The sequence below is a fragment of the Gadus macrocephalus genome, chromosome 1 (genome assembly GCF_031168955.1).
Source record: "Gadus macrocephalus chromosome 1, ASM3116895v1".
Lineage (NCBI taxonomy): Eukaryota > Metazoa > Chordata > Actinopteri > Gadiformes > Gadidae > Gadus > Gadus macrocephalus.
In genome coordinates, this window is record NC_082382.1 from 15,345,392 (window position 1) to 15,362,401 (window position 17,010).

The following is a 17,010-nucleotide window of genomic DNA, read 5'->3' on the forward strand; positions in this document are numbered from 1 at the left end:
CCGGTGTTAATACGTTTAGCGTTAGCATCGTAGTGTTCATATTTATCCTCATACTCTCAAGCAGAGGATATTATGCTTATATCTGCTTACATTTTTCTGATTCATAACATGCATCACAGAGTAGTCTGTGATGTAGACTGATCTTTTTGTCATGCCAACATAAAATATTGCAGTTCATAACAATTGATGTTCAGATTAATGGACAATATTATTTTACATATTTTATTTAATTATAGCAAATACAACAATAGATTAAAGAAGTGTTTGAAATAGACAATTGTCGAGGTGTTTGATAGAAACTACAGAAATCTGTGGATAATCCAAACAGCATATAAAAGGGGGTTGGTCCCTTTTGGTTTAAAGGAAGAACAGTATCCCTGAATACCAAAATTACTATTTACATTACATTTAAAAGCATAGTGCAAAGTGTTCTCAATAAAAGATTCAGTGTATTCGTGACTAATGGGGTTGAAATGAAATGGGGCATAGACATGAATTCATGCCATTAATTACATTAAGAGAATTCTGTGAACTAAATTATTTACAGGAAAGTGTTCATAATCTTGTGTTGTAATGACCCATTTCCGAAAAGTTGCATCAGGGTCATTACAATAAACAACAAAATCGAAGTTACATGTCAGTAGTAACTTAAAAGCAGTAGTTAGGTTGTATAAAAAAATATGAGCTAACGTAGGCTACACCTACAGCACATTTCCTATGCTCATCTTTAATTGTACAGTGAACACTAAGAAGATTCTGAATAAGAAGAACGATGTCAATTAGAACCACAATTACTAATAAAGCCAGATCCAGTTTAAGATTTCTGCAGGCTTTGGGCTTGATCATACAGTTAATAAACACTTCAATTTCATAGGGTTGATATGTTGAGCAACAAATATATTGCAAGGTTTGATAAAATAAACATAAATCAAAGTATGAAATCACACATTGTCATAAAATAATCCAGAAAATAACTAATTCAAAGCAGTATAAAAAGCACTTTTTCGATTCTTAAGTAAACCAAAACAGAACGTGTAGCAGAAAAAATAGCATAAAAATCCATTCAAACCGACCAAATTAAGTTGAGTTGCTTACGTAGAAGACCATCAGTGTAAAGGTTCAGTTTTGGTTCCACGTCGACGCAACGCAATGACCACACAGACACTTCCGACGAAGTCGTTACCCTGTTTCGGTTCTGCGTTGGGTTTTATTAAGCAGACTAATCACAACCCCTTCTGCTGCATTGCCTCGAAGCAAGGTTACAATTTTTGGGAGGCGCCCGTCAGGCCCTTGCTGTATACGCAAGGAGGGTCCGCAAGGATGTAATGGGTCCTTAAACTCCCTTGCGTTGCGTCGACGTGGAACCATAATTAAGCCTTAACTTAAAGAATCATAAAAAACAAACAAACAAACAAACAAACCTTTTAGCAGATGAATAGGTTTCTTTACGGACTTGACTCGGGTCAGACTCACACCGAACAAGTGCCTGTTGGCCTTGAAGGTGCAGTGCCTCAGCTGCTGGACGAACACACCAAGTCCGGCTCTTTGGATCCTTCCGGCCCGTTGCCGTTCGGCCCACAGTTACCCGTCAGCTCTGGGAAGACGCTGCCCCGGGCACAGGGGCCGGGGGAGCCGGGGGTCGGACTCATTCCCGGCCTCTTGGGGGGGATGGGCGGCGGGTAAGTCCTCTCCGAGCGAGGGGTGAGGGGCGAGCGGATCCCCGGGGACAGGGGCCCCGACGACGGGGACCGCCCCCCGCTGGGCGAGCTAGCCAGGTTGCGGTAGTCCGTCCCGAACGGGGAGCTGCTGATCGGGGCCAGCTTGACCCCGGCCTGCTGGCTGGTGAAGCGGGACAGCACCTGGGTGACGGTGTTGCGTGCCAGCTGCTTGGCACTGCTGTTCTCCGGCGGGGGCGGGACGGGCGTGGTGGTCGGCGACAGGTCCCGGGGAGACAGCGGGGCGCAGCCGCCGCTCAGCTGCTGCTGCTGCTCCTGCTCCGCCTGGCTCTGGAACTTGTGCCGGGCCGCCTGGAAGCGCTGGGTGACGCTGGCCTGGTAGGGGGACTGATGCGGGGGCTGGTGGAAGCCCGGGCTGCCCAGACGCTTGGCCAGCACGGGGGAGGATACGGGGGAGGAGGAGAGAGAGGAGGACGCCGTGCTGGAGGGCGAGTGTGGGACGAGGTGAGGCGAAGGGGGGAGGGGCGAAGGGGGGAGGGGCGAGGGTGGAGCGGCCGCGACGCCGTTCTCCACCGCCGCACCGTTCTCCGACGCTTTCCCCTCCGGGGGACACTCTGCGCCTTTCGGGGCGCGGTGTCCGTTGACCTTTGACACCTGGTCGGTTTGGGAAGAGACGCTCGGCTCTCCGTCGGGCTCCGTCTGAACGGCGGCGCAGACCGCCGGCGCCTTGGGCGCCAACTGCTCGATCCCCCCCGGGGCCTCCCTCCCGTCCCCGTCCCCCTCGTCGCCTCCCTCTCCTCCTCCTCCTCCTCCTCCTCCTCCTCCGCCGCCCCGCTCGTCCAGGCGCCTCCTCAGCTCCTCCAGCTGTCTCTCCAGCTCGCCGCTCCTCTCCTCCTCCCTCTGCAGCGCCGCCGCCGCCCGCTCCCGCTCCGCGTCGCAGCGGGCCGTCTCGCTCTCGGCCCGGGCCTCCAGCCGGGCCGCCCGGGCCCGCTCGCCCTCCAGCGCGGCCCGGAGGCCCTCCAGCGCCGCGCTCTCCTCCTGGAGCCGGGCGTGCAGCTCCGCCGCCCGCTGCGCCTCCTCCTGCGCCCGGCCGCTGGCCTTCTGCAGCTCGTCGCTCAGGGCGGCGGAGAGCTGCCGCTGCTGGGACAGGGACTCCTCGGCCCAGCCGGCCGCCGCCGCCCGCTCCCTCTCCAGGCTGTGCACCGTGGCGCGCTCCGCCTCCAGCTGGAGGAGGGCAGACAGAAGGCGTCAGGGACGAGGGCGCCGCTGGTTGTACATGTAGCGTTAGCATCGTAGCGTTCATAGTTAACCGTGATGATTAAGCCAGAATAAACGGGTTCAAAGTGGCGACTTATCCATTACGTACCACAGGGGGGCGACAGAGCCCTTATTTACAATGCCTGATAGGCATTGATCATACTTGGATTAATATTTGACACAAATTATTGCCTGGAGTCGAGATGGTGTGTATATAGTGTGTATATGGGTGCCAAAATCTAGCCCTGAAAAGAGTCTTGGCTGAAAACAAGACTTTTGTTCAAGGTTCTTTTTAAGGCGGTGTTCTTTCTGTCTTGGACACACCCAAATGTATCTGATGCCAGCCTCGACTCAAACATGTTGTTCTTGCGTAAGCCTGTTTGATTACTTTTACCACCCGGTGAGTTAGTAGCTCTAAAAATTCTGATGAGGTAGCAAAACATGTAGTACAAAAGATCTGGAGGTGATGAATGACTAAACAGAACCCACTGCTGCCTTAATGTGCAATAAAAAAGAACACGAGGCAGGAAGGCTGGAAGACTCTTTTTTAGAAGAACAGGGACCCTCAGGAAGTCATGTGTGGGACAGTGAGGGTGTTTGTGTGTGTTGGTCATTATCCAAGGCTTTCCTGTATCCATTAAACCCTATGGCTGCTGGTCAAGTGAACAATGGTGTCTTCCCCTCCTGTTTCCTTTGGAAGTGGGGTTGCATGTTGGAATTGGGATTGCATGATACACTATGTGTGTGTGTGTGTGTGTGTGTGTGTGTGTGTGTGTGTGTGTGTGTGTGTGTGTGTACATTTTTGTGCACGTGTGTGTGTGTGTGTGTGTGTCTATACATGCTTCTCTTTTTATGTGTGTCTGTGTGCGTGTGTGTGTTTGTGTGTGAGCCGCGTTTGAGCGATCCGAGCCAGATCCATCCTGCTGACTTCGACAAAGAGGTCCAGTATGTTGCTCTGTTCAGCAACTGGGTCTTAAATCAAATTAAAGCAGCAATGTGTGAAAGGGGAACAGGGAAGACAGGTGGTGGCGGGACACAGAACCGGACTACAAAGGACCACAGGGGCCCCAAGTCTATTCCACACAGATGTGCGCCACTGCCAGCGAGAATGTTGTTTTTCACCTCATCTCCTTTTTTTTTACGATTTGCGTACCTGTCAACTCCCGCTTTTGATTCCATCCTGCATTGATTTTTCACAAACACACGCACCTGCTGAAGTAGCTTGTCTCGCTCGCTCAGCAACACAGCGCCGACATCATCACTCTGTGCCAAATCATGGGCATGTCGACGCTTCTCTCCCTCCAGGTCTGATATCACCTGGTAGTCACACCGACCAATCAATCAATCACATGAAAGAGATTCACTTTTCACAACACACTTTTTTTCATGAACCAGTGCGGCCTGCTTTACACCTCGACACATAACAAGATTTTGCGTTCTCACAGGGCCGACTGGAACCACAAGCCAACGCTTCTCTTCAACACACCGGAAGCTTTGGCTCAATGAAGTTTCCCCGTCCTCAGCCTTGTGGCCTATTTCCCAGAGATCGGCATGTGTGGACATTGTCTGATGCGTAAACAATATGACCGCGGCTTACAAAGAAGTGCACGCAAACGCATGTGGAACAGGTCCTCGTGACGGGAGGACACAAAGAGCTGGGCCGGGCCCTGGGTGGTTGGGCGGAACCGTCTCTCACGAGTAAAGAATACTTGGGGGGTGTGCCTCTGTACTCCAATGCGTGTTCATCATCTAACCTTTTCCCTGTTCCCTCCTCCCATTTTGCCCACCCCCACTATAAAGCCATAACGTCTGGCTGCAGGGCTAGCCGGAGCTGCAATAAAAAACGAATGAGGCAGATCACTACGTTGATGTGTTTTACCCTCCGGTGCCGCATCTCCGCCGCAGCCAGCTGCCCCATCATCCTCTCCTGCATCCTCTTGCAGTGCGCCATGACCAGCTTGAGCACGGCCCGAGGGTTGGGCCCCACCGCCCCCGCCCGGGGCCGCCCGTGCCGCCCGTGGGGCTGGGTCTGGGCCTCCTGGCGCTCCACCCCCTCGTTGTCCCGCTGCAGGGCCAGGAAGGGGTCGCTGAGGTCATACTGGCCGTAGCGCTCCTGGATGAACGAGTCCCTGTGCTGGGCCTGAAACGCACACACACGGTCCCAAAGGATTTGCTACTCATCGTCGTTGATTTTTGAAGGACGGACAGACGGACAGACCGACAAAGAAAGACAAAACAGACAGATGGATAGGCAGGCAGAGAGACGGACAGACGGATTGACAGGCATAAAGACATACATTAAGACTAGCTCGGGGCTGCTGCTAAAGGAGGAAGCGATAGTCAGCTAGGGTTTGGGTGGAGGCTCTTTCTGTCCCGCGGGGAGAAGAGGAAGAGCTCTCCTCTGGGAGCAGGTATGATCGTGACCATTTAACTGCAGGTGTGTTTGTGTAGCAGTGGGTGTGGATATCCATAGATACTTGATGAAGTTCATTTTTCACACTGTTTTAAAAATGCTTTAAAATTGCAAAATCCCAATGTGTGTGTGTGTGTGTGTGTGTGTGTATGTGTATGTGTAAGACACACACAGTGCAAGCACAAGCAGATGGTTTCCTTGCATCCTAAACACAAACATGTGACCCCAGGCCGTCCAACCCCCGCTAGGGGCAGATGTTCAGCCTTCTCTGGGGATACAACAGGGGGATATACAAGGCTTTTGAGGCACACACACACACACACACACACACACACACACACACACACACACACACACACACACACACACACACACACACACACACACACACACACACACACACACACACACACACACACACACACACTCCGCAATGCTGGAATGATGGAATGATGCAAATAAATCACTTTAAGGGTTTTAAGGGTGTTGACTTTTGCTGCCTCCGTTGCGAACTTCCCAAAAGTTTTACCCAGAAGGTTTGTTCGAGACCCATTTGTAAAGAATGAGGAAAAATGGAAGGAAACACGATAGGACCGAGCTGACCCTTGCCTTGCGGCTGGGATCTGTCAGCAGCGGATCTCATTTGCTCTGTGATGGACATGCAGGCCTGAGGAATGCACATGCTCAGCTGGCTTACACTCTGTGTCGGCCTGGCTACCATGGAGGTAGATGGCCGTGGAGATGTGAATAGGAGAAGTGAATGGGCTGCCAAGACACCTTGCACGGGGCACTGCTTTTTTTTATACTGCCACACATCATCACCTTCATCAGCCTCATCATCATCACTGTCTCCTCAACATCAACATCATCATCATCATCACCACCATCATCACCCCGATGATCACCATCACCCTCCTCATCCTCATCACCACCACCATCCCGATCGCCATCGTTATCCCCATCATAATCAAATCATCATCATCATATTCATCATCCCCATTGTCCTAATTTCTCATCTTACACTCACTTTCTGTCTAGGCTGCACGTAAATATGCATGAATTACACACACACACACACACACACACACACACACACACACACACACACACACACACACACACACACACACACACACACACACACACACACACACACACACACACACACACACACACACACACACACACACACAGTCTCTTGGGGCATTATTATGGAGCCATACAATCGAGTCTCTCCTTGCACTGAACAAAGGAGCTGGCCCTGTGAGTGAGGAGATTACAGGGCTCACACAAAGACACGGCCTCCATTCCTCAGGCCTCTTGCATTGTCTGCATGCCTGACCCAGTGTGAGAGCGAGCACTGGTCTGTGTTTGTGTGCGTTAGTCTTTCTCCTTCGGTCCCTTTTAGTTCCTAAAGACGGGGTGCATGGGAAGGTGAAAGCCTGTTGTGAGGATACATTAGTCTGTGTGTTTTGGTGCTTGTGGGTGTGGGTGTTTAAGGCCTTGACTCTGGAAATCGGGACATTTTGTTTTGGTTTTCAGGTTCAATGAATGGCTGCATGGCGATTTTAATAAGAGGTTAAACGGACCAAAGCGGACGGAGAGAAAGGCCTGTCCTGTGTGTGTGTGTGTGTGTGTGTGTGTGTGTGTGTGTGTGTGTGTGTGTGTGTGTGTGTGTGTGTGTGTGTGTGTGTGTGTGTGTGTGTGTGTGTGTGTGTGTTTCTTGCAGCCTTGGCCTAAGGTTGGGTCCCACAGTCTCCTGGGCCTAACTCTGGTTCTAATGACAGAGTGTGCAGTCCTCTAAAAAAAGGCACAGCGAACACATCCTCTCTGGAAGGCTCCCCCATCCTCTCGTCAACAGATGACTGATTACTGTGCAACATATGCAGTCAGCAAATAAACCAGCAAAGATATGCATTCATCCTGTATAACCCAGGGTACGCAGATTCAAAGGCTACTTTGCATTTTAACCAAGAGACCTTCGCGAATTTGCTTTCCAATAAATTGTGTTTTGTTGTCACTGTGTCGTGTATATTTCCTGAAACGTTTTCTATTTCTTTCAGCAAAATCAGTGGGACCCCCAGAGGCTGCACTGTGTCGTGTATATTTCCTGAAACGTTTTCTATTTCTTTCAGCAAAATCAGTGGGACCCCCAGAGGCTGCCTAAGATCCTTTGTTTAGTCAAAGTGCTTTTTTACTCCATTTTAGCTGTAGTCTGGGGGACAGAATGAGTCAGTCAGTAAAACCTATTCAGAGAGATTTGTTCGATTTAGCCGCCATGTCCGGTCTTGTCCTCCTCTGTGTGTGTGTGTGTGTGTGTGTGTGTGTGTGTGTGTGTGTGTGTGTGTGTGTGTGTGTGTGTGTGTGTGTGTGTGTGTGTGTGTGTGTGTGTGTGTGTGTGTGTGTGTGTGTGTGTGTGTGTGTGTGTGTGTGTGTGTGTGTGTGTGTGTGTGGGGGGGGGGGGGGGGGGGGGGGGTTTGGTTACCTCAGTGTGATTCGGAAAAGGGCCAGCACGTTATCTTGTTACACAAGTCCTTTTCCCAGACTAATCAATATTGTTTGGGTAGATAATATAAAAACATCATAAATGGACTGATTGATTTGTGTGTGACTGTGATGTGTGAACGAGAGAATGAAAGAGAGCCACACAAAGAGACAGAGAGAGAGAGAGGGTGAGACACAGAGACTCTGGTGTGTCCCTCCACACTCTCCTTGAACGTAGGGTATTTGGCATGAACAGCTGGCTTAGGGGTACGTGGGAACAGCCCTAGTGAACTAATCCACCTCTGGGTAGAGAGTACACAGATGCAGAGACTGGTCCACATGACCAGGCCTGTCAGATCTGAAAATGCTCCTTCTATTGAACCAGGCCTGATTGTGTTACACACATCTTCCCCACATCCACAGGTGAGGGCATTAAATTACCCTTTTTCAAGTAACAATGCTCAGTCAAAGTTTAAAACACATACGAAGGTTCTTAGTAGCAACAATGATAGGCCTTTTCTAGTTCAGGAAGAACTTGTGTGGGCTAAAGGTGACCTGCCCATCTCTTCAGCTTTCAGCATTATTCAATGGGTTGCGCAAATAGAAATGTAGTCATTTAGCAGATGCTCTAATCCAAGGCGACTACATTGTTTACAGAATCATGTCATTAATGAGCAAGTGGGTTTTAGCTTCTTGTTCAAGGATTCCTACTACGAAACCGGGGATGGAACCAAGTACCTTTTGGCTGAGAGTCGACCCCTTTGGCCCCTATGTTATCCTTCCCCCCAGGTACCATTCATGCCCCGATGTTTGCCCCTCTCTTCCTATCTGTCTGTAGGGTGTCTAAGCTCTGAGAGTTGAATAGTGCAATAATACTCCGGGCAATACATGGTGCGTGGGGCGATGCCCATGACTCCCAAGCAGTTTCCTGTTTACAGAAAGCTGCCATGTCTGAAAAGAGTTTCCTATCAGCCACATTCCATTCAGCAGTAGTGGTAGAACGGCTACAGGACCCGTTCTATAAAGTTTGAGTCGTTTCTTGACCCAGAGAACAAGAGGCCATAGTGATAAACCGAAAGTGGGACGTTACCAATAATAAATAAGTAGAACACAAAATGTGCATTTTCCGAGAATTGTGCATAGGGCCACGCCTCCTCGCCAAATAAACTCACCGAGATCTCACGCTAATCTTGCCCTGGCATTTCCTGCCAGTAACAACAAAACCCTATTCATCTGCCACTTATTTCAAAAGGCAAGCCCTACATGGCGGCTAATACCGTACTCGTCACTCCACTATAAAAGCTTCCACAACAGAACCAATTGAAGCCACCCATTCCTTAGCACTGTCTTGGCTAAGTTTAGGAATAGATATGTCTGCAGTCTGTGCTCTTTGGGGACCTGAGAACTGGAAGGACACAATCCCAATGATTAGCCCCATGACCACTGTTGTTAAGAGAGTCTGGGGAGGGTGTGGTCACACCCTCCCCATGAAGTATGTCCTCATGACAACGGAAATTGTACGGTACCTTGTTGTCTTAAGATCCTCATCAGGCACTAACTCACAGGACTTTAATTACATGAATGTTGTATGCTTCCACTTTATTCTATTTGGGAGATTAAGAGTAAGACCCTGTCTACATTAACCCGGGTAAATGTAAAAATGCACATTTGCAATGAAAAACGATCTCCGTCGACACTATTGTTATCATATCGTTTACGGAAAGTTTTGCATTCACGTTCCACACTGAAATAATTTTGGCAAACAGTCGTTGTCATGGTTACGCGTCTCCCGCCACGCCTCTCTGTTTAGATTTAAGGCACGTGATCTGCGTCACTACAGTTTGAACTGGCGTCTTTGCGTTTTTTTTCCCATCGCTTAAGCACAGCAAGTTAAGAGCTCGCCATCGGCGTTGGAGCAACGAATATGTATTAAACAGTATGACGAGTTGTAACTGAAGATACATAAGTCAATTGCACAGAGAATCATTCATTCACCTGCCATGTTTGATTAGATGAGCGTCTCAGTCTCGAGCGCAAGCTTGTGTCAGTGTCATGGCAGTGTCATAGCAACCGAACGTCATCGTCTCTGAAGCCTTCGTCTACCCCTGATCAAACTCCAACGCAAACCAGGAAAACACAAGCTTTATAGAGTAAACATTGTAAAATATTGCCGCAAGAGGGTTTGCGTTTGTGTGAATGGGCACCTTAGGCCCTTAGGTTACTGACCACTTCCTAAATTGCACAAGTGTGACAGAGGGGGTAGAGATAAGGGGTCAGTAAGTATACATCAATGTTCTCAGCTTACTGTCAGAGCAGCGGCCACCACACCCTCCACCCACACACTAAAGCCGTGACGCCGCATAGATAAGAGGCAGACACCAAAGACTTACCGGTCCGTCCTAGGGCAGTACCTTCCAAGCAATGCTAAATGCAAACGGTAACCGCTAGCGTGTCTGTGTTAGAATGACGGGTGTCGTTCTAATGGTAACCATGCTTACTGTTAGCGTGACCGGCGCTTAGAATAACCACGCTTACTGACTGTTAGCCTGGCGGGTGGCGTACTAATGATAACCATGCTTACTGTTAGCGTGGTGGGTGCTAGGAGTAACCACGCCTACTGATTGTTAACCTGGCGCTGTTAGCATGGCAGGTGCTAACGGTAACCACGTTACTGTAAGCATGGCCGCTGTTAACTGTAGCCATGTTTGTTAACATGGCGGGTGGCCTGTTAACGGTTCCAATGCTCGTGTAAGCATGGCGGGTGCTATCAATTACCATGCTGACTTGCATTGCAAGTGCTTAAAGTGACCATGCTTACTTCTAGCAACCCGCCATGGAACATTAAAATGTAGGCTGTAGTTAAGGTCTGAGAGTTGTGAAGAGAGAGAACACGAAAGAGCAGTGAGGATTTTGAAGCCAACCTAAAGAACGAGCCCTTCCTCTCTTTCCCCCCCCTCCCTACATCGCTCATCCGTTGATAAGGGTTTGGTTTCATGCACCTGCGGTGGACAAGCAGGATGGATTCCCCAAGCGAATCAGGGAAGAGTTGATTTGTAAGAAATGAGCCAGGAGCAGTCTAAAATCTAAATTGGCTCATAATAGACCGGATAAAAATGGCTAATACAAAGGCAGGTGCAGGCCACCCGAACAGATATAATCACAGCGCAGATCACTCACTGATAACTGATGGCAGGCTATGTAATTTCTTCCACTCTGTTAGCCAGTAAGAACAACCATGTAGTACAGCAGTTCCATTTTTAACAGATTTAATGTCAGCAGTGATTTATTAGCAATAACATTTGGTTTGGATAGGATGGTGCTGAAATGCAGATAAGAATCTGGTAATTATAATTATTACAAAAGAAAATATATATGGTATATCGCCAACGTGACAGTCCAACACAAATATAAACATTGTCAGTGAGTTGAATTAATGACATATAATTAAAGTGTTATCTTTGCTGAAGGATCAAAGATTGTGGATAAGGCATTGTCCTGGTTTCACCTGACTTCAATTATTCAAGTGCTGTATTTGCTCGGAGCAAATAGCAGTTTAGGGGCGGATCTTCCGGCAGTCCCAGGCCTGACCTTAAAATCCCCTAGCCAATCTCAGAGGAGTGGTCCCTTACTCCGCTAGAATAAGACCCCAGAATCCCTAACCAGCATCACAGAGGTGTGGTCCCTGACTCGGCCAGAATAAACATTGCACCATGTGACGTATTGTGGTGCAGTGTGTCTGACCATGATGGATGTGTGTGTGTGGAGTGTGCTCCCTGATCGAAAGCTAAAGGTCAACGCTGTGGTTGCTGATGCTTCAGGGTGTGTATGGGACAGTGTTGTGTTACAGACTGAATGTGTCTGCAGTGCTTACTTACTACACAGGCGATGAAATGCTCAAATTATATTTGCAGATAGGGACTATATATGGCCATACTTGGCCAATACTGCTGTCATAGCAGCACAGATATGCAATCTTATCTGCACAAAACACTGCTCAAGCTATTGTTTATGGAGTATGGAAACATGCCAGCAGGTTAAAAATAGATTGAACCATTGAGTGTTACATCAGATGGAAAAACGAAGCAGGCATTCCACATTTCAACCACATAGTGCAAAAGCATGTTCCTCGGTTGTTAACTAAACTTGACTCAGAAGTATGTTTGAGAGCAACCTATCAATTTATTTCTCCACTTCACAATCACTGCTTAATGCCAAGCTCGTATTGACAAGGCTTCCTATTCCCGAGTGAGAGAAGGACGTCAGACAACTGATAGAGAGAGTGAGAGCGTATACCGCATCTATCCTTTCCATCATTTTATCATCTCTATCATTCACACATGATTCTAGGGGTTTGGTGAATTATAAAGGCAAAAGTATAGTCACTCCTATTTAACGAATCATGACAAGAATCGATGACCAGCACAATTATGAACCAGAAGGTGGGGATCTATTTTTTGTAGATATTGTAGCCGTACGCCACACACACACACACACACACACACACACACACACACACACACACACACACACACACACACACACACACACACACACACACACACACACACACACACACACACACACACACACACACACACACGATAGGAATACGTTGGAATGCTGCACCTGCATGAGGTCATTCTCAGGAATATCCCCTGCGGTGATTGCAGCTATCTGATACCCAACGGACGACTATTTGTGTAGTAAGGACACAATGGCATCATATAGTTGAGGAGACGTCTGCCCTTAGTCGTTACCATCTAATAAGTAACCAGACATTGTGAAAAGGGATTGGTCAATGTGCACTGGAGGTGCCATGCCGCCGAGAAGGCTCGGTTCAGAGACCGTTTCCCCATGGCTGAATGGTGTCGTCCCTAGCAACCTCTAGGCATCCAAAGTGCATTGCCCTGGGAGGATATAGTATGTGTAACAAAACATGTTTTGCTCAGGGATCTCAGGCGTTGTTTATCCATACATCTGTTCTATTCCAATTCAACCACTTACTTGGCTTGCTTGGCAATTTTTTCAGGTGTTATGTTTAAAACAACGTCACCTGTTAGAGGGCTGTGTCCAAATGAGTGGCAGTTTAGATGTGACAGGAATAGGCCCATTCAAATATAACCAATGTTCTCTACACGTGACCCGTCGATCCCATGCCAGCTGGGGGGGCATGGGAAGAAAAAGGTCTCCTTTTTTTAAGCCATTCACATTGGTTGAGGACGAGAAAATAAAATTGGTAATAAGAGAAAGTAAAGCTGGAGCAAAACAACAGCAGTGTGTGGCATACCAAGGCAAGAACAGAGGAGCAAAGCAGTAAGTAAGTAAAGATTGGGAAGAGCCACTAAATACACGACTAGGATCACAGCATGTCTCAAATATCATATTGAGATTATTTAAGTAGATATTACAATGGAAGAATTAATGATTAAAGCTTCAAACAAAAATGGCATCATGGAAGGGCACCACCTCTCCCCATTCGAAGAAAATCAGCGGCAGTAATCACCCAGTCCCCCGGCCAAGTGGGGGCAAGGGAAGTTAGTGATTGGGGTTTAAAAGTCTCTACATCCACTTCCCTGTAAACATTGTGTGTGTGTGTGTGTGTGTGTGTGTGTGTGTGTGTGTGTGTGTGTGTGTGTGTGTGTGTGTGTGTGTGTGTGTGTGTGTGTGTGTGTGTGTGTGTGTGTGTGTGTGACTGTGTCTGTGTGTGTGTGTGTGTGTGTGTGTGTGTGTGTGTGTGTGTGTGTGTGTGTGTGTGTGTGTGTGTGTGTGTGTGTTGGAAGCAAGAGGGGAGGGGGGAGTGTGTGCTGGCTGTGTATAGCAGTAAGGACGAGCTAGAAGTCAGACAGTTTGTCCCCGGGGCAATTGTGTGGCACTCCTAAGTGCGCTGCGTAGTGAGTTTTTGGTCAAGTACTGAATGAGTCAGATCTGGACAGCCGCCATTAGAGATGTGTCTGAGCAGTGAGCACGGCATGGTTGAACTGTTTTTCCCAAAGCCCTGAATGACGTCAGTTTTCACTTGACGTTCAACTTCATTCTAAACAACTCATCGCAGAGAGGGAACAACTGAGTTCTCTTGGGGACACAAACAGGAATGAACTGATTGGTTAAGCCTTATCATCCACTTGAACGCTAAAGAGCATACCATTGCAATTGTTTTCTCCCAAACACAGGGCAAAGGGTACATATGATTCATCTGCACTCTAAGGAAATAACGTCTCTAGAGTGTTATGTGTTTGTATGAAAAATAAAAGACTTTAAGGTCAGGTTTACAGCCGTCACTGGCCTGGGTCACCAGAATGGCTTCCATTGTCCTTGCTGACAGTGTTTCCTCACCTTCCGGTTCCCGACTTTTTTAACATATGAGCTCATGCAGACTGCATGCCATTCTTCTTTGTTGTTCATTTTGAAGCTATCCTTATGGACATGAGCCATTCAAGAGGTTTGCATACTGCTATGAAATAAAAATAAATTGTTCAAACAAAGGTCAACTATTGTACAACTTTACTCATGGACGGAATAAGACGTCCGAAAACACAGAAAGGGGAGGCTCACCGAGATGGCGCTCGTTTTGTTTGTGAGAGCCTGTCTATGTGAGGCTTCATGTCCTGTCCGTTTTGGGGCGTAGGGAGCCACTTACCCTGAGGGCATGGACCACCACGTCCTGGGCCTCCAGCTCCCCTTCCAGGATGCTCAGCAGGGTGAGGAGCTCTGCCCTGCTCAGAGCCTCCACGTTCATCATCTCCTCCTGCACACAGGGTCAGAGACAGACAGTCAAATTCCACACGAGAGGGACGACCTAAAAAGAGAGAGTCAACCAACCAAGATCTGAATCCGTTTTGCCATAATATCACACTTCAACGTGCAATACATAACAAATTAATTATACTGTAATAAAGCTCTTGTTTGCAAAACTTTACATGTAATTATTACAGTAAAATAAGGACCTGATGTCCAGATGCAGATATAATTAATGATTTGATGATTTGCTAATTAAAAATACCAGTTTTAGAACATAATAAAGGTTATGTAAATTATATCAGTATCATAAATGTGCTTTTAAATCCCCGTATGAATGCAACCTTCCGCCATACAGCACTCAGCCAGTGACTGTGGACAGGCTTCAAGAGAGTGTGTTTTTAATGAACGGAGGAGTGGGGCCATTGTGGGATGGACGGTACAGCTGCCCCCTGGGGTGCCATCTGTGGCCTTTCAGGGAGTCTGCACTCTGGGTTATAAACAGGAAGTCATTAGCATATCTGAACGTGAGGTCCCCCGGGACAAGACTGGGGATGGTTGTCCTCCTCAAAACCGTGGTGTCCTCCTGAGCCACCCTGTGTGCTGTGGTTTGCGCTCTGATCTGAATACTAAGGACTTCTTACCCCCTGGCTCTTAACATCTCTCTTACCATGTGTCTCAGGCCTCTGGAGTACACATGGTCCAGACATGGTCCACACAGCTTGCAAAACAGTAAGCTCCCTTTTTGCCCATACATTGGCTCTTTAAGTCATGATCACTTTTTTAATCTCTTGTGGGGCTGTGGGGCAAAGGACAAGAGCGGGAAGATGAACTCAAAAATGCAAAGTTATGATGCTGCAAATATGTGGTTAGCATCCATCATGTACATGTATAATATACAGGTCTAACAAACATATATCTCGCTATAATTATATTCAAAATAATATTTTTGATCGTTCTCAGAGCAGCTTCTACTCTTCAATGGCAAGGATAATGACATAGAAGTGCAAAGAATACTTGTTGGTGCCAGACATCTAGAAAGGCTTCCTTTGGAAATCCCTCAGCATTCTGGGGTACACCACACTGAATATCAGCAAGGAACGGTCATCTTGTTATCACCATGTATTAAGAGTGATCGACTCATGTCATAAACAGAAATTCAGTACTTACAGGTGTATGTTGGATCTATTTGTGGTTAAACCAATAACTTGGACCTTGGTTGAATCTTGTAATTTGGAGGTAGATATACATTGAAATGGCATCACATCTGAAACTTTATGCAGGAGAAATAAAAGGGTTGCCTATTTGCACTGGGCTTCTCTTGAAAACTAAGAAAATGAAATTGACATTCCTGGGATGCAAACACCACAGGAATCGTATCACACTTTACCCAACTGGTATGCACTGTGTGTGTGTGTGTGTGTGTGTGTGTGTGTGTGTGTGTGTGTGTGTGTGTGTGTGTGTGTGTGTGTGTGTGTGTGTGTGTGTGTGTGTGTGTGTGTGTGTGTGTGTGTGTGTGTGTGTGTGTGTGTGTGTGTGTGTGTGTGTGTGTGTCGTTTTCTGTATATTTTGTCCATCTCTCTCTAAGCCATGTTGCAATGACTTTTTAACATGCTTTTGTGTTCTTAAAAGAGTAAGAATGAATTTCCGTTCAGGTGGGATTGCACCATCCATCAGTCTCGAAGTGCCTGTTCAGTGGGATTCACCTGCCACCTAAGTAGAATTTCCTTTTATTAAGCAGTCATTCTGAATGAGCAGGAGCACAATTAAGCTATAGAACAGAACAAGCTCTTGAAATTGATTTTAGGCCCACATCAATCTAGCCTAATAGCCCATTAATGAAGTCACACCCACAGAGATGTTAATAGATCAACGTGCACCTGGAAGCTAAATCATTCACACAGCAATAAGGCCTGACCAAAAAACTCGTTTGGCACATTTAGGCCGTTTTACGCATTTATAAACGTTGAAGACATTTCGCTGTGCCAAAGTTTAACACGCCGACAAAGATTGGTGCAAGACAGGAGACGCACGCGTACAATTTGATGACATACTTTGACATTTTTCTTTGTTATTACATGATCATTGTGTGCTACTCCACAGCAACGATTGTATAGATAGTCTTCAAAATAAACATACCTTCATGCGCTATAGCTGCATCAAGTTTCCAAATCCCAAAAACGAGCCTCCACCACCACTTATGTGAATTAAGGCAACCCCGGTAGCACAATCAGTGCTCTCGACTCGCGAGGATAGTACGCACAACAGCCATCCATCGACAAGATAGACAGCCTATCCTTGGAGATTTCTGCAACAATGCGACCAATAGCAGGCAAATCCTTCAAAGGGGGGCGGAAAGTGGGCGTTGCTGTTACCCGAGGGCGAAACCCCTTTGTATTGAATGTTCGGGATCGGTTCTGATCGCCTTAATTCAGCTTCTGTCTC

At 47.5% G+C, this 17,010-nt stretch overlaps 1 protein-coding gene across 1 annotated transcript; it reads right to left on the reverse strand.

Annotated features, from left to right (window-relative positions):
• Positions 1 to 208: 208 nt before the first annotated feature.
• Positions 209 to 16,866, reverse strand: LOC132455061 (CTTNBP2 N-terminal-like protein). The gene is made up of 5 exons (XM_060048773.1): positions 16,705 to 16,866; positions 14,468 to 14,575; positions 4,813 to 5,073; positions 4,143 to 4,250; positions 209 to 2,900 (listed from the first exon to the last, which is right to left on the reverse strand). Exons 1-5 carry the CDS (start codon positions 16,708 to 16,710, stop codon positions 1,512 to 1,514), a joined length of 1,872 nt encoding a protein of 623 aa, XP_059904756.1. The 5' UTR covers positions 16,711 to 16,866; the 3' UTR covers positions 209 to 1,511.
• Positions 16,867 to 17,010: the final 144 nt, after the last annotated feature.